General features: G+C 45.2%; 2 protein-coding genes and 1 long non-coding RNA gene across 8 annotated transcripts in view; 2 read left to right on the top strand and 1 right to left on the bottom strand.

Moving 5' to 3' along the window:
* Nucleotides 1–21604, bottom strand: part of LOC148403525 (uncharacterized) — a 64946-nt gene that overhangs the window by 12623 nt on the left and 30719 nt on the right. The window contains exons 8-12 of one of the 2 annotated variants that reach the window (XR_015857404.1): nt 19051–19203; nt 18300–18365; nt 15163–15342; nt 14634–14758; nt 36–117 (exon numbers count right to left, since the gene is read on the bottom strand). This is a non-coding gene — a long non-coding RNA (uncharacterized LOC148403525). Of the gene's footprint in view, nt 1–35; nt 118–11344; nt 13472–14633; nt 14759–15162; nt 15343–18299; nt 18366–19050; nt 19204–21604 lie in introns of those variants that run through there. The other variant, XR_015857406.1, reaches the window with a different exon arrangement.
* msantd1 (Myb/SANT-like DNA-binding domain containing 1) lies at nt 52–2115 on the top strand. 4 transcript variants are annotated; one of them, XM_088370354.1, is made up of 4 exons: nt 52–187; nt 1032–1243; nt 1320–1634; nt 1717–2115. In XM_088370354.1, the coding sequence occupies exons 2-4, from the start codon at nt 1074–1076 to the stop codon at nt 1976–1978; spliced, it is 747 nt and encodes a 248-aa protein (XP_088226480.1). In that variant the 5' UTR covers nt 52–187; nt 1032–1073; the 3' UTR covers nt 1979–2115. The 4 variants fall into 4 exon arrangements, with proteins under 4 accessions (XP_088226480.1, XP_088226486.1, XP_088226472.1 ...); XM_088370360.1 differs by having other exon boundaries at nt 135–272; XM_088370346.1 differs by lacking the exon at nt 52–187 and having other exon boundaries at nt 623–1243; nt 1320–1420; nt 1496–1634.
* On the top strand, nt 2821–21577 carry rgs12a (regulator of G protein signaling 12a). 2 transcript variants are annotated; one of them, XM_088370195.1, is made up of 18 exons: nt 2821–3030; nt 3878–5643; nt 6161–6253; nt 13420–13441; nt 13557–13720; nt 13927–14019; nt 14086–14229; nt 14382–14564; nt 14641–14791; nt 14868–14965; nt 15169–15360; nt 15476–15549; nt 15623–15749; nt 15900–15997; nt 16147–16192; nt 16395–16509; nt 16943–17482; nt 20668–21577. In XM_088370195.1, exons 2-18 carry the CDS (start codon nt 3907–3909, stop codon nt 20928–20930), a joined length of 4140 nt encoding a protein of 1379 aa, XP_088226321.1. In that variant the 5' UTR covers nt 2821–3030; nt 3878–3906; the 3' UTR covers nt 20931–21577. The 2 variants fall into 2 exon arrangements, with proteins under 2 accessions (XP_088226321.1, XP_088226314.1); XM_088370188.1 differs by having other exon boundaries at nt 2822–3030; nt 15900–15996; nt 16134–16192.

Here is a 21604-nt window from a genome sequence, read left to right as displayed (position 1 = left end):
ATGTTCTCAAATAAAACTAACAGTGCATTACTTACGACCCGAGTTGCGCCGGACTGGTTGATCTGTAGATTAGTCTATCCCTTGGATTAACAGTCTGGATTACTTCCGCTTTAAACCCTGAAAAAGAAAAGAAAGAGAAGTCAGCCAGTTGCAATTGGATCACGATTTTTTTGTTTTTGTTAAAAAGGTATGCCATCAATTGTCATTTTTCTTGTCCTTATTTTTGCATACTGGTTTATGAATTGGTCCGTGGACTTGACATATTTTAAAAGGTAAATTTCAACAATACCAATGTACGCTCTAATCTATAAATCAACTTCATCTGTGCAGCTAAATCAGATTTATGGGATGTCACAATCGTCTTGAAGCTTTTAATTGGCCTAAAAATAAGGAAGGAGTAATTGCTTTCGTTTTATTGGGGCGTCAGTCCCCATATGTATCCACTTTGTGAAAATGACACGAGGTGATTATTTGGTGGAGTCCGATTTGCGAGTCACACCCCTGCAGGGGACGAGATGATCCGACAAAAGCTTTTAAAGGAAGCGCATTCTGGGCTGCCCAGTCGTCAAAGAAACAAAAAGCAGTCTGCCCTCATTCTTCCCCTCCCCCGCCTCTTTGCATTTCAGCAATGGCGTCCGCTCACACTGCTGCCTTTCAGCTAAAAGCTTTTTATGTCCCAGCCCAATGCAGCAGCAGCAGGAAGAAGAGCGGCGCGGGTGGGGGGAGTGGGAGTGGTTAGGGTGAAAAAGAAAGGCCTCCTTAGGCCGTCGCCAGGGCAACTGTGACATCATCGAGCACTAAAAGCTTTTAACCGGATTCCTCTCCTGCTTTAGGCCCCATTTTGAGTGCTCTTTCAGTCAGTCCTGGAGGGGGGAGGTGCAAAGTCAGGCCTTAGCGTGTGCTTCCCTTCTCACCTTCGCAAGCTCACATTGCACCACACAGAATCGTAAAAGCCTTTCAAAGCAAAGAGCTTTTTGCGGGCAAAAATGGCAGCGGGAGATGACTTTGCCTATTTAATTACTCATCCTCAGGGCGAGAAGCACCGGCGGGCCCCCAACTGGACTGACGGTGAAATGAAGGCCCTGCTCTACATTTGGGAGGAGAACCACAATGAGCTGAAAACTAGCAAGAGGAACGCGAAGGTTTACGAGAGGATGTCGCAGCGGTTTTTCCAGCTGACGGGCGAGCAACGCTTCAAAGAGGAGATCAAGATGAAGATCACAAATATGTCCTTCCAATACAGGCCAGTCAACCTCAAACTTTGCCATCATGCCACAATAAGTGTTGCTCATTTTTCTTTCTTTTATTTTTTTAAACAGGCGACTTAAGTCCAACGCCACGGAAAGCGGCGAGACCCCCGACTGGCCGTATTACAAAGCTATTGAGAAGATTCTATCCAAGCCTGTGGAGGTCGGACAAGGTAACTGGGCCGAGTCTCAAGGTGAGTGCCGGGATGAGTCCCAGGCCTCGACGAGTGCTGGTAATTCGTCCCAAGGTGGCGACAACCCCTTAGCCCAGCCGGAGCAGGAGGTGATGGGCTTCCTGCCCGAATATACTGGCTCTTCAGATGAAATGGAGATCAAGCAGGAACTGGACTCTTGGAACTCTGACAGTGAGCACACACAAGGCTCCAGGTAATCACTGTGATGTAGCGAGCAAGCGAGCGAGAGAATGAGATTTTTCTTTTGCCTGATTGTCTTTTTATCTTCTCCTCAGCTCCCATCCAGTGTCTAGCAAGCAAAAGACCACAAAAAGACAGCATTTCCTAAAGCGGAGGAAGCTGCAGATAATGCAGGCCATGCTGCGGCAACAAAAGCGCTCCAACCAAGCCATTGAGGAAACGTGCAGGGAGGTCCGCCGAGCCCTGCATCAGCAGAATCTGCTCCAGGTCCAGTGTATGCAGATGCAAGAGCGCATGATGAATCTTCTGGAGAAAATGATTTTGCCGTCCTCCACAAGCGGGAAGAACAAAATATGAAGTGCAGCATCTCTATAGTTTTTTGTTTAGTTATTTGAATTTTGTTTTTTTAGGCCCTCCACAAGTTTATTGCACGCATGTAAAAATGAATGCGCTTATATGCATTGCTGTAGATTAAACAAAATAGTTTGACATTATTTTGCTGTGTATGTTTAAATCATTTTTGTGGCCTGATGAGCTTCCGTTGTTCTCCAAACTGTGAGGGCGGGACAGAAGACAGACTGTTGGAGTACTTTGGACCTGAGTGGTTTACGTCAGGGCTGGGGAACACACTGCAAATTTCTAACTCCATTTTATCAAAAGATTTTAAAAAAAGCATTTTGAAGATACTGTGCCAAATGAGCACAAATACATTTTTAAGTAAAACAAATACTACCATACTGCGCCAAATACATGTCCTTTAACTTTGTAAAAATGCATTTTTACTTTACCAAATTAAATCATTTTAGACATTTTACAATCGTTAAATTTTTTGCACGTTACAATTAAATTCAGATTTTAGGAATAAATCGTTGATATCATTAATAAAAAAACTTTTTTAAAATTCTGAGAATAACATTTTTTTACAGTTAATCATCGCTAAACCACATTTTAAATGTGTATTTAATTTTTATCATTATTTTTTTAATATTCTACGATACACTTTCAATTAAAAGGTATTTTAAACAGTTTGTTGATGTCCCTAATGGACTGCCTCCGTCAACCGACATCATGAGCCAATAGGATCGCACCATTGGTTTGAATAGTGCGCGAGGCTGCGATTGGCCAAACGGAGCCAAAGGGGCGGACCAGATGACGCGAGACGTTGCGTTGTTATGGTTACCGTCAATGTCGCTTTGTTCAAGCTTCCTTGTGCGCGTGCGCGTGAAGGGGTGCCGCGTCCACGACACCGCCGCATATGGAGACCACTTAAATCGCGACCCTAATGTATTGTTTGGAATAACTGGCCCTTAAAAATGGGATCGCCTAACTTGGAAATGTCCAAAATGGGCGTTTAAAAGCTGTGTGGACTATTATTTTTTTTCGGGGGGAGACTTTCGACACCGTATGAGGTAAATACCAAAAGTTCGGTAGTATTAGTAAAAAGATAGTAATAGAGTCGTAAGTAGTCGTAGTAGTTGCCGTAGTCGCGAATGTCTGTGGCTACGGTTTGTAAAACGCAATGCATTAAGAAAGAAAGAAATAAACACGGCTTCTTGTGGTTTACTTGCAACTTGTTTCAAATGCGTGGCATTTAAAAAGGTCACCGAATACAAAACGTCTGGTTGTCATTCAAGTATTTTTATTGAGGGGGAGAGCCAGCTGGCACTCTGCTCCGGGGGAGGATATAAAAGCCCTCTGTGCGTTTATCCTGGACAGATAACTCACTTAAACCAGACCTACTTGGATCAGTTGTTTACTCGTTTTAACGTGTTATTTTGTTATTATTCAGTAGTTCTAGCGTGAACGTGAATTGAACAAGTTTTCTCTGAGGAAATCATTTCAAATGGTAGTAATCAATCACACCAGAAATCCTTTCTTAAAGGCCTTAAGTAATTTTTTACTTGTCCTAAGTGTATAAAAGTGTAAAAAGAAACTCGCCTCGCAGAGTTTTTGGACGTCATTGATCGATCGGCAAATTCTGATATTACAAATGATCACAGATTTTGCATAAAAATGCAAAATATCTTTCAATGGGACTTGTCGAAAAACTAAGTTTAAAGTTGGTGTTGCGGCTAGGATTAGGAATTTAGGGGTAGAGTTTTGTTTGGGTTTGAGCTAGGGTGTAGAGTTGGTATTCTTGTAGTGTTCAAGGTTTGTATCATTGTGAGAACACTGAGGGTCACTTGGCTTTACAGTTAATGCTTAGAATCTTTTCACCGCTGTTTTAACCGACCTTGTCTTTTTGTGTAACCGTAGTATGACAACAACACAATAGTGTTGGCCAAATGAGGATCCAGGGTCAACCCGAGAGTGCCAGGAGGCGCTTGGATTTAAGCGCATCTGGCGAGCTGCGGCGCGTGGAAGTCCACCGTGGTCGTACAGGCTACGGGTTTACCATCTCGGGACAGTGGCCATGTTTATTGAGCGGCATCTTGGAGGGAAGTCCCGCCCATCTGGTGGGACTCAAACAAGGCGACGGCATCATGGCGATCAACGGAGCCGACGTATCTACCGCTTTGCACGAGACCGTGGTGCAGATGATCGGCCGATGCATCGGGCCGCTGCGCTTGGTCGTGCATACCGAAGGCCGCGTCATCGGGAACCCCATTCTACACGACGAAAAGTTTTTAATAAGCCCCAAAAAGGCCAGCGTCCTACGCGCCATCTCGCACGATTCACCCAATTCCGACAACTGGCGCCACGTGCTCGTCGGGAAGCAGAGGCCACTGTCAGAACCGGACATGTCACATTGGTCCAAACAACAAAGTGCCGAAACGCAGGAGCCAAAGTATGAACGCCATTCTGTTTTTACGGACGGCGAGGACGTTAATCCAGAGTGGAGCATTTTAAACATGACCTTGGTGGTGGGCTACCTGAGCTCCACCGAGCTGATCTTAAATACGTCGCAATCGGACGACGACAGCTTGAAGGCCATCCGAGAGCGAATACGCCAGCTGGGCACGGAGCAGGATACCCACACGCTAGTCATGATGAAGATTACGTTTGATTGCATCCGACTTTGCGATGACATGGGAGCCGTTTTGGCGGCCTTTCCCACCGAGAACTTGGTCCTAGGGGCCGTTTGCGCCGAGGACCCTCGTTTCTTTTGCCTGGTGACCACCGCGCACATTATCAACGGCTGCGCCCCACAAGACACTCCGCTGAGAGCCTCCTGTCACGTTTTCTTCATTGACCCAGAGCTGGGAAACCACGATGAGCACACAGGTATCGCCGGGCGATTTGGCTTCGACTGCACGCCTGATCCGGACACCTCTGGTTGCCTGGAATTCCCCCAGGCTCCGCCGGATGTTCTTAATTTTGTCACGGTCCTGTACAGTGATATGGGGGACGCAGTGGAGAGGCTTCGAGCCAAACTGGACTCGGAGGCTCAGCAGCAAGCCAAGGTGAATGTCCAAAAAGGTAGCGCCAGTAGTAATGGAGACAGCGGCATTGACAATGCTTCACCCCCTGAGGAAAGAGCCGCCAGGGATTTCCCTTCCGTAATCCAAAACCACTCTGGGGTCCTCCTCCCCACCTGTCCATGGGATAATCCCGCATCCCCAGACCATATCCCGAGAAACCGCTACAATAATGGCCACCTAAAGAACAATGGTAGCACACACTCCCTTTCAGAGTCGCTTCCCGGGCCTGATTCTCTCACTGACTTTTACGGACGTCCCCCGCCTCGCTTGAAGTTCCAGTTCAAGCCTCCGCCTCCTCTTTCCCTTTTGGATAAAAAAAATAGCCTCTCAGAAGAGCCTCTCCGGGGTAGCCAGCGTTGGTTCTCCAAGCCAAAATGGCCCAAATCCCTCAGAGGTGATCCAGAGCCTACAGTGACATGGAACGACGACAACGACTGGTTAGCTGACGTTGGCCCGGGTGCCAAAGCGCGGAGCCTGCCGCCGCCCATGAGCCAGATTCCCTCAGACCGGTATCGGTCTGCCGAGGTCCTCCCGATGATGCCCCCCAAAGAGGAATGGACCCAAGCATTTGTCCACCGGAAGAACGAGCGTGGCAAAAATGTGAGTTATCGACCAATACAAATCATAAGAGCAATTTTTCAAAAATCCTAACACAATGAGAATTTTGTTGGGGTTTTTATTTAACAAAAACACACAGATTCTAACCACCTGGCTGCAGACAGCAGAATTTAAAAGATTAGTTTAAATAAACATTTAAATAAAACGATTTCATTTGGGTGGTAGAATGACTTTATGGAAACTTTTTTTTTGTCATACTAGAAAACAGTTCCAAAGGGTTGCTATACTCATCATGGCCACAGAATGTCGCTGTGGATCTATTTAGCAAAACAACTCAAGTAATGACAGGGTCTCACTGTCATTTTTTTGGTCAAAAACATACATTTTAAATGTTAAAAAAAATATATATATATATATATGTATATTCATATATTATTTATAATAATAAAATATTTTTCTTTAATATTTATTCATTGGATAATAATATTTTATTATAATTTTATTATAACACTGTATAGTTAAAGAAAAATATGACTAAACTCCACTTTTCTTTTGACAGGGCTCTAGGTTTTGGGGCTTGGGTGCACTCCGTGCCTCCAAACGCCGCTCTTCAAAGCGTCTTAGCTTGGCCCGATCTCTGGATGACCTTGAGGTAAGTTTTACATTTACTGTGTGTGGTAACACACCACCACAACAAAAACAAGACTGAGAATTTATTCACAGCCATACTACTGAGAAACGCACCCTGATTGACACTGACACACTCGCATGGATCGTTTTGAATGTCAGAGGATTTTTTTACATGGTGTTTGCCATTCTTTCCATCAACTGTGTCATCTTTTGACAAATCATCCACTACCAACTATGACACATACTCTGTATGCTATAGACACCTGTATACATCACATGTGTTTGTGTGGGCGGTGCCTAAACTCAATTTGAACATTTCTCTCATGCCTAATCTTCTCAAATCAATCTGATGCAATGCTGACATCTTACAATCATGCAGAAGTTTGAAATTCACAAGCTGGAAAAGACTCTCTTTCACGCCTAACCGTTAAAAACTGACGGATATATTCGTCGGTGGCAGTAAACGCTTAGATTCCGGTTGACAAATAGAAACTACAAAGAGCCACAATCACGATGCACTCCAAACCCAAATACGAAATCACAAGGAGCTGCTGTACGCCACAACTCGCACCCACTCACATATAACTATAAACTATAATCACACTTTATAAAAGCCGCTTGTCTTTAAATTCTCTTTAAATTTTCTTAGAATGCAGCGCTATTTAGCCTAATTAATCACGAAACAAAAAGAAGCAATCAATTCTTTCGGGCATTTCTGTCGCCATTGCTTTTACACCCTTGTTGCTCATTAGACACGACTGACTTTCTTTCCCGTGGCGCCTGTGGGCGTCAAAAGGGAAGGCATGAAGAAGACACGGAGGCGGAAGGTGGGAGGTAAACAGAGAGAGAGAGAGAGGGAGATAGAGAGAGAGGGAGGGAGGGAGAGCGAGAGTCACAGTACGAGACTCCCAGTCGCTGCTTGGATTTGGGGCTCTCCCGCACTCGGCGCATCAAGCTCCCGCGAATGGACCCGTTTGCGTACCACACACATGGAACCCACCATTACCCTCAACTCCGTAAGTCTTCTCTGGCTGTGTGGGCTGCTGCGGAATGTTTCTCGTTGCGTGGTGCGTCGGCCCATCTATTTTTGCAAAAAATGCAAAGTGATCGAGTTGATGGTTTTTATTTGAACGGCCAAAGGGTTTCTATCCCCGACGCCTCACCCCTACGATCAAAATATCGTTGTCGTCTTCCCTCAAAGAAAGAATATTTGCTTTTTTTTGAGTGGGTGTCTTATTTGGGTTGCGGCGTTTAATTGTTCAAGCGGCGATTAATTGGAATATCGTCTTTAATGGAACAAAGCCACCGATTGCAGGTAGTTTCTTTAGGGGTGCAGCAGATTATTTGGTGTTTGGCATCTATGAAAGGAAACAGCGCCTGTCATCTGTTTTGGCACTTTTTGGATTCAAGTGGATCCGGCAAATAATTGTGGGATGGCTTCTACAAGAACGGAGATCACTATTTGAGGAAGTACCGCTTGTTGTTGGGTTGGGAGTGAGGCATTTGTTCTTTAAGACTATCGTAAGAAATATTGTCAGCGATCTATTTTGAAGTGAGACATCAAGTGAGTGAGACATCTCTGGTGCTGGTCGTCTGTTTTGGGATGCAGCGTTTATGCATTCCAGGAGACCTGGCGATGAATTCATTGGGTCACGACGACTATTGGAGGAGCTACCGTCAGATGATGTTTTGAGGATAAAGCTTTTTTTTTTTTTTTTTTTTAAGAACTGGCACCTAATTAGGGTATGGCTCATATAAAAATGGAGCCAACTATGAGAGAGGACACTGCAAGTAATGTGGTGGATCTGGCCAAGAATTGGGGCACCGCCGCATTATGAGTTGGGCCCGCTTTTTGACGGATTACGTTATTCCTAAAAGTGCAAAACGCCTCTTCTGTCCTTGGGCGTCGTGTGGGTGTTTGGATGGAAGAAAAAGTTGGCATTCAGTTGTGCCGGTTTGGCGACACGCTGCAAAAGGTCCGCCGGCGAACGTCGTTTTTCTCACCCTGCCCACATGCGCTGCGTCTGAATACGCGAGAGGCAGATGTGGATGCGGTTATCCAGTTCGTTCTCCGACCGCCGCTGGAAATCTCGCGTTGCTGTGACATCATCTGAACGGGCAACCACGCGAGATTTTGAAACGCGCAGGCAATTGCGATGTAGTCGTCTGTCGACTTTACAGGTGTCACCTCCGTTTATTTTTGTGGAGGCATCTGAAGATTGGGGTGTCAATTGTTTTCAGTTTTTTTTTTTTCTCAAGTGGATTAATTAAGTAGGGCATCTGTTTGGGGTGGATTAATTGGAATATGGCTTTCATTAGAATGGAGTCTAGGCAACCTGCCAAAGAATTAATCAAAGCATTGCTGGTATCCGACAATTTTAGAAAAAATACAATTAACTGTCAGTTTGGAGTGTGGTGGTGGTGTTTTTTTAATTCAAGTTGACCTGGCAAAGAAGAATCAGGGTTTTTGTATTCAACGAACCCGGCAATGAAATGGGACGTGGCTTCTATTAGATCAGAGCCTAAAATTAGAAGGAATAAAGTTGTTTTTATGAGTGCCTTTTCTTTTTCAAGCAGCTCAGCTTGCCCGCATGACCAAAGCGATTAGACGGCAGAACGTAAACTCAGGAAGTCAACGATCACCCTCGCCCTCGCATCACGCCGAGCGTACCCACTGAGCTTTGTTGTGAGATGGGAAAACGGGGGCAAGAGTCAGCAGGCTAATTACACGTGTCGGGTTTCAAGCTCGGAAAGTCCATTTGGGGTGTTTTTTTATGGGAGCGCAATAGCAGTGCGAGGGTGTGGTCGCGTCTTATGTGGTTGCCCTCCAGGCTCAAGCGAGCGGCAGGCCATTCTTTTTGATAATACATGCTGGGAGGAGGGGGGAGGGGGGGGGGGCTATTCCTTGCTTTTATGAAGTTGGCTGTTTATTTTACATCTTGCATTACTAGCCCTGTCGTTCATCTACAGGAGGACATTCCAATAACACAGGACTTTTTCCTGTATCGCTTGCCCCTAATTATATCATTTTATTGTTATGAAATAATCGTGAAAGTACATCTTTATTTACCCCCCAAAAATTCTCCTTATATTATTCAGAACTTTTTGGGATATAATTCTTTCATCCTATTTTTTTAAACTGCCACTTAAAACATACTGTCTTTTCTCGTCAGTTTGGATTACCCAAAAATAGCATTAAATAAAATTAAATGTAATTAATTTAAATACATTTTTTTGCCTTTAGTTTTTGCAAAACTTTGTTTTTTCTCAGAGTAAATTCTGAGTATATCCACACATTTTATTGTAAAAAACAGATTTTTTTTCCACTTTTACTAGAAATTTATTTTCCTGCTACTAAATGTTTTTCTCATAAACATAATTCCCATAACAGCTACATTTGATCTCATGCTAATTGCAATTCTCGCCGTGTAATATTCTGATTTTTTTCCTAGCATTTTTTTCCCCCTTTAACCACTGAGCCTATCGTCATAAAAAAAGCCAATTTCTTCAGTGTAAAATGGGGATTTACCATTAGAAACTCTTGTGACCTTGTGTTGGAAGGAAATCTCTCCTCCCTCTTATCTGACGCACCGCTCCCTCTCCTCCTCCTCGAAAAGGAAGTCGCCTTGATGTTATTTTCGTTTGTCATCCGCAGCAGATAACTGCGATGATCGCAATATGTAATTAAGCGTCTTGTGACAAGCAAAGCATCACATGAAAAGCATTACTGTGCCATACAAACAACTAGAATGCCTCCACTTTGTTCTCATTAAAAGATTTTTTGGGGGGATATTTTTTTCCTCTTCATAAACTAATGACTTTATTTGCATAAATTTGCAGAAAAATAAAATCAGATTTATTCCCTCGTAATAGCTTGATCCCCATAATTCTCAATTTTCCACACAAACCGTCCAATCAAATTCTTTTATTTGCTGTGACGTATACCCTTCGTCGTATGTTTGCATTCTTACATTTGTATTGCGATGGTCGGTGGCTACATCCAAGCCAGGGGTGTCAAATTGATTTTTGTCGCAGGCCGCATCATAGTCATAGTTTCCTTCGAAGGGCCATTGAAATTGTCTACCCAAATAATTATTATATATAGTGTAGGCAACACAACAAACTAAGGAATAACTAGATGAATAACTAGTTTTCAGCATTCACCAAGTTTGAAGGTTTTTACGTGATAACGGTTTCTGGCAGGCTGCTGGTCATGTCTTGAGTTTTTATTCTTACATTTGTAAAGCGATGCTACTTGGCTAGCTATGGTTTAAAAGGTATAGCGAGGTTTCCGGCTGAGGTGGGCATTCGTCGATACTGTCAGACACCTGTTTTACTTGAAACTTCAAAAACCCAACGGACTAAGCCTTGACGCAAGTGGGTTTTTGTCTGTCACTAGAATCGTCACTAACTGGGTTAGTGTTTGCGTACGGTTCGACTGTCTATTTAATTATGTTTTGTTGAATGTCGCAAACGGTCGCGGGCATTCGCCAGAGATTCACTATCAGTTTTAACGCTTGCGAAACCGTTTTTTTTCCTGTCGCACCGAAATTTTGCCAACAGTTCTTTGTGACAGGAAAAACACTTTACAACCTTTTGCAAAATATTTGCAAGCAACGCTCGCTTTGTGAGATACGGCCGATTCAACGGAATACATATGGTTTCAATTTATCCCGACTATGTTTTTCTTCTTTTTCAAGCCAGACCAGAGTACTAAAAGGAAGGGGGGCATTGTGGTTTTTGTCAAGGGAAAGAAGGGGGGCTTATGATTCCTTCTCGTCAATGTTGGAGAGACTGTATGTATCGTCGGCAGGGTTTCTATGGCAACAGCTGCCGAATGAGGAAACCTCCCCCTCCGCCCCCTTCTTCTTCTTCGTCTTAGTCCAGTGCCATGTCAAATTTCAGGGTTTTCCCCCTCCCTCTCTTTCTCCGACTTGTACAGACACGGTTGGCCTAGCTTTGGGTGGGGAATGCTCAGGTATGCGCACGTCTACTTTGCCTTGCGTACCGCTCGCCGAGCAGTCAAGGGAACAATGAGTCTCAAAAAGAGACTTTCCTTCAAGAGGACGTGGAACTTCAACACCGTAAGAACGCAGTTTTTTTTTTTCCCTGCAGTTGCCAACTCCTTTTTTTGTTTGAGTCAGCTGTTTTTCCCATCTCTTTGTGGCTCATCTCTTGCTGCTTCAAGCGGTGGGGGCTTGTGGTTATTTGTGTCACGTTTTTTTTGTTGACTCTGGATACATGTTCATCTGGTTTTTAATACCAAAAGCATGCCTTAACAAGCCCGAAGGAAACATCAAGCGATTCTTCAGGGGTGCTAACCGGTGGCAATATCATCGAAGTTCCCTTATGTGTATCGGGATTATTTTTTATTTTTTTTGTCGAGGTTTTGAGTGTTCCTTTGACATGTGGTGTCTGGTATACGCCAGACTCAGCAACCACAGAAATGTTGGAAGTGCATTTAATACCCGCAGTCAACACAGTATCCGATCGATAGAAGCTAACTTAGTTTTATTCTGTGGACTTATTGTGTGTGTGTTGGGGGGGGGGGACCAGTTCCCTTTGTGTAGCCACCCACTGTGGACCAACTTGTCATCCAAGGCGTCAATAGAGGAAGGGAGTGAGTGTGTGGGCAAGGGGTGATCGTGTGCCTGGGTCATCACTTAGGGGACAGGACAAGGGCGGGTTGTGTGTGTGGTCCCTCATGAATACGTAGACCTCGTAGCCTCCGTATGTTGTGATATTTAGACTAAACAGAAGACAATTTTAAAGTATCTTATCATTGGATTTGTGACAACATTAAATTAAAAAAAATGATTTGATCACGATCCTCCTGTTTATCACCGGACACATTTGTCATGGGTGAACTCAAAAGCAAACCTAACGTCACAAGTGTGATGTCTTTCTTCCTTCAAACGGTTACTGTGTAGTTAGGGTTTGAGGTTTCGGAATGTTTTTAGCTCCAAAGGGACACGCAGATGGTCAGTCTGTGTTCTCCTCAGGCGCTTCACACACACATGGTGGCTACGGCGGAAGGCGGGGCGGGGTGGGGGGCGGTTCCTGGGTGTTGACTACAGCGGGTTGAACACGGCAGCTGGACGGTTGTAAAGAGGCTACGAGAGACAATTAGCGGCTTGCGTTTCACATGTGGTTACGAACTCAAAACGGAACAAAACGTCACCATCGGGGATCTGACAGCACGATGGGCACGACATGTCCGAGCTTGTGCTGTGGCTCGTCGACAACCTTGAAAACAACGTATAGAGTCGCAAAATTGTGGTTTTTAGTCTTGCCGCCACCCTTGTTCCAGAAACGGCTACACATTAGCGTGACTTAAGGCGGACATTCCCAACCACGTGCCATTAAAAGTCAAGCTTGGATTCAAATTAAGGCCAAACAAAACGTAGAATTTGTTGCTTTCATTTCCAACACCCAAACTAGAAAATATTTTTCAGGATTTACCTTCAAAATAACTAGGTGGCTACATGTCAGCTAGGCAATTTTTTTTTCTGTCAATTTCCTGGTTTCAAAATGCATTTGTAATATGTGGAAAATATCACTTTTGAACAAATGACATGTCTGACAATCTGAACCCAAAATATACAGCAACTTTTACGAGAGCAACTTATTTTTACAGTCTAGACCGCACATGACAACTTTCCAGCTTTTCAGTATTTTTTTTTTCTTCACAACAAGGAGCACAACGACGTAGAAACGTAGAAAATCTCAGGCACACCAAGAATCAAATGTCGATTCGTTATGCACCAAGTGCTGGCTGCAACTATCTGTCGCTACTATAGATAGGTGGACCACCATTTGAAATAAATTCATCTATTTTCTTTGGCTACACGGGGGTCTGTGGCCACTTGCCCTTTTCGTTGAGAACATGTCCATGTGCACATAAAAGCACTCAATGGCGCAATTAGCAAGTGAATGGAGGACCATTAGAGCCGTTGATTGCCCCTCTTGCAAGAATACTTACATTTAGGACACTGAGGAGCAAATCAAACAACGGGGAAGGGGGGGGGGGGGTCTCCTACGCCTCCGCCCTCCTCCCTGTGGAGGTGTGAACAAGTGTGAAAGAGGCTGAGTCGCCACCCCCTCGTACAAATTAACACCAATCTCCAGCAGCCTGCAGGAGGTCATGACAGCAGCCTCTCACTCATGTCTCTCTTTGCTCTCTTTCAGTCGGCGGCTTCCTCGGACGGCGGTAAGTTCTTCGGAGCCTGATTTCATCTGCCTTGAAATCAATATTTCAAGTTTCAAAAGAAGCTCATCACTGCTAACTGTCAAATCTAAGAATGTACTACGTGTGTTTTGAACAGATTCCGGCGGCGTTCAGTTGCAGGGATGCTGCAGTCACAGCAGCCTGAACAGTAACGGAAGTCTTCCAGGAAGCCACCGTGGGCTTCCGGAACAACGCGTGGCCAGCTGGGCCGGCTGCTTCGAGCGCCTCCTCCAGGACCCGGTGGGCGTTCGCTACTTTTCGGTACGTGCCCACAAAGTCCTCGTTTTTTTCCGAAATCATCTGCACTGACTTTGGGTTGCAAATTAACTCAATTCTGCTGAACCCCCATCGAGCTCAACTGTACAGTGGAACTGATTTGACTCCTCCTTTCGCCAGCATAATCAATAAAGTGTTAAATGTTAAACTTCAACAGGCAGAACTCAAGAAGTCGTCATTTGTCTCCACAGGAATTTCTCAAGAAAGAATTTAGTGAGGAGAATATCTTGTTCTGGCAAGCCTGTGAATACTTCAACCATGTTCCTGCGACTGACAAAAAGCAGGTATGCCCGCCGCGTGTCATCACCCCACCGCGTTGTCAGAGATGACCAGAAGTGCGTTTGCCGTAGCTGTCCCAGAGAGCCGGCGAGATCTACAACAGCTTTCTGTCCAGCAAGGCCACCATGCCGGTCAACATTGACAGCCAAGCTCAACTGGCCGACGACGTCCTCACGTCCCCGAGGCCCGACATGTTCAAGACGCAGCAGCTGCAGGTACGGCCGCCCACGTCAGCAAAATACTGTTGTGATTTTGCGTTCAAAATGCAGACATGAATTTTTTTCGCCTTGTTCTAATAGCGTGGAATTGATTTTCTCCTCAAGAGGCCTTCCCTCGCTAATTTGCCCTGCGCCTTTCCCATTTGCAGATCTTCAACCTGATGAAGTTTGACAGCTACTCCCGTTTCCTCAAGTCTTCCCTTTACAAGGAGTGCATGCATGCCGAGGTGGATGGCCTCCCCTTGCCGGATCCCTACCAGATCCCCTGCAGTCCCGCGCCGTCCAAACACAGCGCTAGCTCAGACCGCTCAACCCTTTCCACTCCCAAGAAGGTACTTAATTTTTTATTTTTTTTTGCTCCCCCTTTCATATCAGTCGAGTTAGATCCTTTGCCGTCTTACCTTGCAGGATGCCAGGAAGCAGCGGTCGGGGAGGTCACTCAATGAGGACAGCCGAGATGAAAGCGCCGACAAAAAACGTGGGATTTTCTTTTCGTGGTCTCGCAATCGGAGCTTTGGCAAGGGTCCTAAAAAGAAGGACATTAGCGATATTAATCTCGGTGAGTGTCACGCACAACTTCTACAGAGAACTTTTTTTTCCCCTCTAAAGGGGGCTTCCCCTGATTCTCCGTGCAGACTATTGGGGTAGTAACGGCCGAAGGGAGTCCCAAGGCTCCTTGTCTTCCAGTACCAGCCTGGAGATGGCCACTTCTTGCTCTGCTGGCAAGATAGAGGTAAGGATCCACTGGGCAGATCACCATGACAACACACAGAGCCCACTTTCGTTCTTCTTATTTGCCTGCCCACTCATATTTTTTTTCTTGGTTCATATTTTAAGTTGGATATGATAGAAAAATGCAGCATGACTCTACACGGAGTTCAAGATATGTGTTTGATTCGACGGAAAACATTCAAATGGTTTTCTACTCACTCGTAGTCAGACAATCGACACTCGGTGGGCGCGTGGGAACGCTCTCCAAAGCAATGCAGCGTGATGCTGCCCGACAGCTCCATCTCCTCCATCACTCTTCGGCCCGGCGCCTCCATTCGGGAGGTCCTCCAAGTTCTGTGTCACGGCATCAGTGTTAACGTGGCGGCGGTGGATCTCTTCCTGGTGGGAGGCGAAAAGGTGATCAAGTCCCAGATGAACACTGGGAACTATAATTTGTCTGCCATAATATAATTGCGAAGCTGATGTAAAATCATGGAAAGGTGCTAAATGTATTATTTTTTTCCATTTAAAGCCTTTAGTGTTGGACCAAGACTGCATGACCCTCAGCTCGCGAGATCTGCGATTGGAAAAGAGGACCTTGTTCCGGTGCGAAGCGTTACCATGACAACGCGTTGTGTGGCGACTCTTGTGACGATGCCATTCTCCTCTCTCCTTTCAGACTGGACCTGGTGCCCATTAACCGCTCAGTGGGGCTGAAAGCCAAACCCACCAAGCCGGTCGCTGAAGTCTTACGCCCCGTGGTGGCCAAGTATGGCCTCCTGCTCACTGAACTGGTGGCCAAAATAGTAAGTCGTGTGGGCTCGGAGTGCCACAGGGTGGAGTACCAGGGCTACAATTACTCCTCGTCACCCGCGGGGTTTATTTGAGTCTCGTGGCTTTCTACTTTTATCCTGTGTTCCGCCGGCGGTTCAAACACATCGTCTGCTTTGTTGTAGAACGGCCAAATGGAACCTTTGGACCTGGGAGCCCCCATATCCAGTCTGGACGGTCTGCGTGTCGTGCTGGACCGTGTTGACCCGGCCTCGGCCAAAGGTACCGCGTTAACCTTTTGTCAAAAAAGTGGCAATGCTAATTTATGTTTTCATGCTCAAAATGACAAGAGTTGTAAGTTATGTTGCATAAGTATGGACGGAAATGGAATGGTCTCACGTATGGTTTGTGGTCCACAGACGTACCCAAGAGCTCCTCCCTCAAAAGCCAACCACCGACCAGGAGTCTATCGGCAACAGTAAGTCCACGCCGCCTCCTTCCTCGACGGCCGGGGGCCGGCTCCATTCACCCAAATTAACACTTGGGCCAATGCGACAAACGGGTGTTTCCTCTTCACCCTAACTGACTAACCGGCTCGCATCTTTGCGACGAGGCGGACGCCGACAAAGGATGGAGAGGTCCGATCTGGCCTAACAGCGTTATCATTGTTGCGTCTGCAGGGAGATGAGAGGTCAACAGCGCCAAAGGAGTTTTGTGGGCGGGCAAGTGGACTGGACTCGGCACTTCCAGGCGAAAAAAGAAAACAGAAAAAGATAAATATAGACGAAGCCGAAGGTAAACCTCCCTTGTTTCATCTCTCGCCGCTAAGCTGTGCTTTGCCCTCGGAGCAAGAATCACAAACCTTGGAGGAAATTGTTCACAGTCGGATTACATCGCTGAAGTAGCCGCCTCATTTGCATAGTGAAGCCAAAAGGTGGTGCGAAACACATTTGACCAAATGAAGATCCTCCCTTTTAATATTGAATATCACTTTCAGCAAATAAAGTTCAAGATCAAAATCAGCTCCACATTTGGTAGCAAAGACAAGTTTGCTTTTGAAGGACTGAAGTGGTTGCTTGAAACCAAAATGTCAGACATCTTGAGTCTTTTCTTAGCCTGACTTTGGTCTGTGGGGTCGCTTCCTGCCCTATCTGCTTGCCATATGTCTCCATCTTGGAGCCGCTCACTAGTCAAACTAACGCGCGACAAATCGTCCTTTTCCCGGCAGAATTCTTCGAGCTGCTGAGCCGGGCGCAGAGCACCCGGGCCAATGACCAGCGCGGACTACTGACCAAAGAGGACTTAGTGCTTCCCGATTTTTTGCGTCTGGTGCCCCTTCCCGATTGCCCCTCCTCGGACCCGGCATGCTCCACACCGGAGTCTCTGAAGCAAAGCCGTGAGAACGGCGGGCACCCTCGAGGGCCGCTGGCCTCGGGCCTCCGCTCCGAGAGTCTGGACTCCTCGCTCGGACACTCCGGGGCCAGGCGGTGCCTGATGCCCCCGTCTCGCCACTCACCCTTCGGCACCCACTTATCCCCCATCCCGCGGCCCCCGGACGCCCGGTCGAGCCTCCGCACCGTGGAGGAGGACGCTCACGCCGACTTGACCCTGGTGGGGGAGGGTGACATCAACAGCCCCAACAGCACGCTGCTGCCGGCGTCCCCGTCCCCCATGCCGTCTCTGGAGGGGAGCCTGCCCGAAGCTAACTTCACCCCGCCGCCTCCACCCTGCCCTCACCCACAAGACGCGGACGCAAATTCCACTCCAGGTACCGCGTAGTAAACCAGAGCTCCCGTTTCCATTCCATCACTTCACCCCCTTCCTGCACTTTAATGAATTTGGATTATCTCTCTCTTTGATTGTCTAATGATTAAGACCGACACTGTCTTATAAATATTGGGTCAGAAATTTGGATATTTGGCAGTACAATTTGGAAAATAAGTTGGGGATTTTGTGTCAGTTGTGGAATGTCATCCCACAGCAGTTTGTAGCCTCAGTAGGATGTGGAAGAATTGCCAAATCGGACAAACTAGTCAAAGGCTCGTGCAAAAACATTGTGCGCAACGTACAAATGGCCAAAATGTGCCGTCATTTGTAGAGGAGGGGGACTCAAATCACGACTTGACACTAGCCAGAAAAACTCGACTGGACCTCGACCTCAACTAACATTTCAAATAGCATTTTCACAATTAGGTGCCATTTGTTTTGGAACGTTATTTTTTATGTAGGGCGTGCAAACCTGTAGCGAAACGCTGAGGCCGTCCGTCACAAAGGGCATTCTAGAGACATTTTGGTCGAATGGAGAAGAAGAGAATGGCTAAATGAAGATAGAGACAGCAAAAAAATGACACTAAGCGTGGTCATAGTTGAGTCCAATCCAAATCAAATATAAACAACAGAAGTGTGTTTCATTGGGAAGACCTAAGTCAAAGCCCTTGTATGACTTCACTTATGACTTAGTATCTCAAGGTACGGCTTGTGAATGCGAGAGGACTCCGTTTGACTTGCTGGATTTTTGCCACAGTATTACTGTATGCGATTTCCTTGAAAGTACAGGAAGATTAAGAATTTTAACATCCTCCTACCTTTGCTCATGACTGGATGCTGACTCGAGAGGAAGGCCAGCCCATAGCAGTGTGAGGAGCGGTCTCCTGTTAAAAGAAGCCATTATGAAAATCATCACACTGCTGCGGGATAACGTTCCAAAACAACGTCAGCGGACATTCCGAACTTATTTTCTATGTTGTCAGGAGACAAAGTCAGGAACGATGAGACAATCGTGTCGGCGCTGATGGTTGTGATTTTGTATCTCTCTTTGGATCTGCCAATCAACTGTGTACTTGTCATTTAGGCCTTGGAATAAAAGCTCCAATCGGATGTGATGTTCGTTTGTCTTTGATCCGCCTCCGCATGCCTTTCGCTGTTCTTTGCCTGCTGGCGTCATCCTCGTCGGTTCCTTTTGGTGTTGCTGCATGCGCTTCTTGACGGCACGGGGGTGTGAATAACGATGTGCGTTCGCTCGGCTTCTATCGCTCGCCTCTTTCCAGCTCGGTGGTGTAGGTGGCGGTTACTTTTAGGGTGTCGCATTGTGGATTGTATGCAAAGGCTTGATTGGGCGCCATCTTATTCTTTGGTGGCGGGATATCTTAGCGGGTGATAGGGATGTCGTGGTACTGGTTTTGACTTTCTGCCTATGCCCACACATCTTCCCTTTCCTGTCTGTGGGTTTCCACATGCTTATTTTCAATTGAACATTCTTTTCCATAGAAAACAAGGGAAATGAACTGTAAAAACCAAAAAGCAACATTTGAACATTCTGACGGAACGGCGGCTGACCTCACTGCCGTGTGCACAAAATGGCTGCCGTGCTGTCGGTTGCTGAGTGTCTCCACTTGATTTTTCCCGCTCCCGCTGGGCGCCATGGCAACCTCATCCTGCCGCTTCCAGTGTCACATCTGATTTTTTAGACCGTCTTCTTCCATTTTTGAACTTTTGAAACAAAGAATAAGAAACAAAGAATAAGAGTAAGAAAAAAATAATAATAATACATGTCAAGAAAACAATGGACCTACGTTTTAGTCCAAATCCACAAATGTTTTATGGTTAGTAAACAGACACGCATGCACACAATTGCAAATACATATTGGATTTTATTATACTGTGATAGGACATATACAGGCCTATTTTTTTTTTTGCCCACGAGAGGGAGACATCGCACAGCCCAACATTTTCACCTTGACCTCAGTTCCACTATTAGCCTAGCATGGGAAGGTATAGAAAAGGTAATGAATAAATACAATAAATTAAAAATTTGATATATTACTAAGAATGAAGTGGTTCATTTGATTACATTCTTTTAACTACTGCTATTTGAAAAAGAAAAAAAAAATCTCAAATGTGCCCGGGAATGAAAAACAAAAACTGACAGAAAAGAACAAAAACAATTAGTAGAATACAAAAAATAAAAATGTACAAAATCAATTATGACATGGAGAAAATTGGGAAACTGATTACTTTTTGAGGTGTGAAGTGACAGAATTGCAGTGTTACATACCAGCTTCAACACATCACTTCCTGGTGCGGTTGTTACCCAATCCCTCCGCATTGTGTCATCCCTTTTTTTTTTTTCCCTTTTTGCTCCTTGAAGGAGGTCAGCTGTTGGAACTCGGAGGCGGTGTTTACATCAGCACTGAAGCGGCGCTTAATCACTCACTGACTGTTTGTTAAGTGATTCCCCTAGGAAACTATTTCATTTACAGCAGCTGGCCACAATTGCGTAACACTGACGAATAATACAAAAGTCAAACACTGAAATCAGGATAAGAGTAAAAATAGTAACATTTAAAAACAATAAATTGCTAACTGAAGACTAAAACCACAAGGCTAGTTCTACTTTTGGAATGAGAGTCAAAATGCGTATAACAGTAGCTCCAATCGCTACGATAATTTTGGTCAAATTCGGAATTGCAAATAAGTGTCAAAGATTTAATAATTGTTAACCGATGACGGAAGCGACTTTTTTATTGACGCACTTCTGAATTACTATACAAGAGCGACAAATGTCATTTAAATAATATGGAAACATTGAGGCGAGCACTAAATAAACGTGCGTGACAGAAATTTGAAAACGTTTTTGTTCAACTTTAGAGACACCTTTTTTTTCCCTCGCCGATACTTTTGGTCAATTTCCGAACTGTACAGTAAAGAATAGTAATGTGAAACAAGTTTTTTTTTTCTGGTACTTTTGGACTAATGCTGAAAAAAAGTAAAAATAGTGAGCTCCAATAACAAGCAAGGATGGTGTAAGATGGAAATATTGAAAAAGTGACACAAAATGCGAGCCTGGCAATTGTCTGAATTTTTTCTGAAAGTTTTGAATTTTTTTCCCAGTAAATTTTTGGCTCTTGTCGCGGATAAAATCTATTTTAAGCATCCTCTCTTTTCCGTTTTCAGGCACCAACTGTGCCTCCAAAGCACCTGGCGGGAAAGAAGCGCAGGAAGTGATGGACGTGGAGGGGGTGCACCTGGAAGAGGGAGCGCCGACCGAGACGCCCCGCGGGGACGAATCGGAGCTCAGCCTGAGCTTTCAGGGCTACGTGGCCGAGTTGCGCCAGTGCCAGAGTCGGATGAGGAACACCCAGCAGATGCCTCACGGCGCCGTTCGCCCGGATGAACCGGACTGCAAAGCGGACCTCTTTAAGGCCACCGTCGTCTAATGGGCCCTCTACTCCCCTTCCCCCCTCCCCTCCGAGTCCACTGCTGCACTTTGAAAGCCCCAAGGGAAGGAGTCAAACAACTCTGCATGTCCATTAAGGCCTCCCCTCTATGAAATGATTGTTATCGTACATTGGAATTCTGGTGTTTTGGTACGTTCAGTTGGTGTAATTTGGTGTTTTTGGTTTAGCTTGAAATTTCTATGACAAGCGATAAAAAATGACAACTTCTAAAACGGCATATTGTTTTTTTGCAGCGTTTGTATTAGTATTTTTATTTAGTATGTCCCTCTGCGGACTTTATGACGAAATCTTGTTCAAATTTGTGTTTTTAAAATTGTTTTTGGTTTTATTAGATGTTTCCTCTACCATCCAAGTAAATGGTTGTTTGATTTATTTTAAATTCAATTGAACAGGACCAAACGTCTTAACTTACATCTTTCCAATCATGTTTACGTCAATATTTTTGATGATTTTACTTCGCCCATACCCAATATTGTGTTTCATCTACAACTTCCAAATTAATTTTTTTAGGATCAACAAATGAATTCCTCCTTTGTGCTTCCTGTGTTGATTCCGGATGGCTGAATATTTCCTGTACTTTCTGCTTCTGTGGTTGAAGTTGTCAATTAAAAAAGAATCTCTGATGACTTTAGAGTTGTGACGACTTACTTCCT

Source organism: Syngnathus floridae, chromosome 1, assembly GCF_059516105.1.
Source record: "Syngnathus floridae isolate MCC-2025c chromosome 1, RoL_Sflo_1.0, whole genome shotgun sequence".
Classification (NCBI taxonomy): domain Eukaryota; kingdom Metazoa; phylum Chordata; class Actinopteri; order Syngnathiformes; family Syngnathidae; genus Syngnathus; species Syngnathus floridae.
This window is presented reverse-complemented; position numbering and strand designations above follow the sequence as displayed.